This window comes from Protobothrops mucrosquamatus, unplaced genomic scaffold, assembly GCF_001527695.2.
Source record: "Protobothrops mucrosquamatus isolate PMUCROS unplaced genomic scaffold, P.Mucros_1.0 scaffold6690, whole genome shotgun sequence".
Classification (NCBI taxonomy): domain Eukaryota; kingdom Metazoa; phylum Chordata; class Lepidosauria; order Squamata; family Viperidae; genus Protobothrops; species Protobothrops mucrosquamatus.
The window spans coordinates 6,366-7,742 of NW_015392508.1; the positions used below are offsets into that span (position 1 = coordinate 6,366).

General features: G+C 36.9%; 1 protein-coding gene across 1 annotated transcript in view; it reads left to right on the top strand.

The window, feature by feature from the left end:
• Positions 1–1,377, top strand: part of LOC107300329 (sulfotransferase 6B1-like) — an 8,969-nt gene that overhangs the window by 3,230 nt on the left and 4,362 nt on the right. Inside the window, exon 2 of the mRNA XM_029286981.1 lies at positions 1,171–1,260. Coding sequence (XP_029142814.1) covers positions 1,171–1,260 — 90 coding nt within the window. The remainder of the gene's footprint in view (positions 1–1,170; positions 1,261–1,377) is intronic.

Consider the following 1,377-nt stretch of genomic DNA (forward strand, 5'->3'; position numbering starts at 1 on the left):
AGGGGGGACATGATAGCAGTGTTCCAATATCTCAGGGGCTGCCACAAAGAAGAGGGAGTCAAGCTATTCTCCAAAGCACCTGAAGGCAGGACAAGAAGCAATGGATGGAAACTAACCAAAGAGAGAATCAGCCTAGAACTAAGGAGAAATTTTCTGACAGTTGGAACAATTAACCAGTGGAACAACCTGCCTCCAGAAGGGGTGAATGTTTCAACACTGGAGGTTTTTAAGAAAGACTGGACAGCCATTTGTCTGAAATGGTATAGGGTTTCCTGCCTGAGCAGGGGGTTGGACTCGATGACCTCCAAGGTCCCTTCCAACTTTATTATTATTATTATTATTATTATTATTATTATTATTATTATTATTATTATTATTATTATTATTATTATTATTATTAACCTCTGTATATGTCAAAAAACCCGTATCTGCTCTGCCCCAATGCTTTTACAGAGGAATTGATCACTCTCCAAATGTATTGGGGAGATCATGTCACAGAATGCAATCAGTGTTTAGCTGCTCAATTATTTTACATTTACACTGCACTGTGGATTCTGTAGTAACTTTCCTCACATCAGTCAGTATGATTTATATGAAACAGTCACATAATTAAGTACGGTCAGGCAAAAGCAACTACAAGGACTCCTGGAGAGTTTCAACAGGAGTTTTATTCCTAGTTGTCTATGTTACACAAAACTCACTATACTGTATGCTTTCCCTTGGGAACAGCAAGATAAGGCTTTAAGGATTCTGGGGGAGGTCAGACCTGTGCTGCTTCCTGTAGCGCAATAACTCCAAACTCAGTCCCCACTTAACACCTCCTTCCAGTCTAAGTGGAGATTCCACCACAGAGTTTATGATAACAAAGATCAGTCGGACTCAGATTTTTTTTAGAGATGAACTTTGATATCCCTAATTTATACTTCCACTTGATAAAAAGCATCCATGAAAGAGACCTAAAACAAGATGGATTGACGACATCAGCAAGTATTGTGGACCCAATTGGTAAAAGAAACCTCAGGACTGTATAGGTTGGAAACATGAGAAAGAGATCTTAATTCGGCAGTGGATAGACAATGACTTAAATTATGATGATGATGCATTTATACTTGTGTATAATTTTCTTTGCATAAATGACATTAACTTCCTTTTATTTTAATATGATTAAAGAGGATGGAAAAAATGCCTTCCAGAAGAATTATAAAAACACACCTCATCCCTCAAAAGTTGCCCAAGTCTATTTTTGAAAAAAAGGCAAAAGTAAGTAGCTTAATTCTCAATTTTGATTTTCCATATCATTGCTATATATATATGTCATCTATCAATGAAGTGTTGTCGAATAAATTTACAGAGTAAAATAGGACAGCAAGCCCAAGA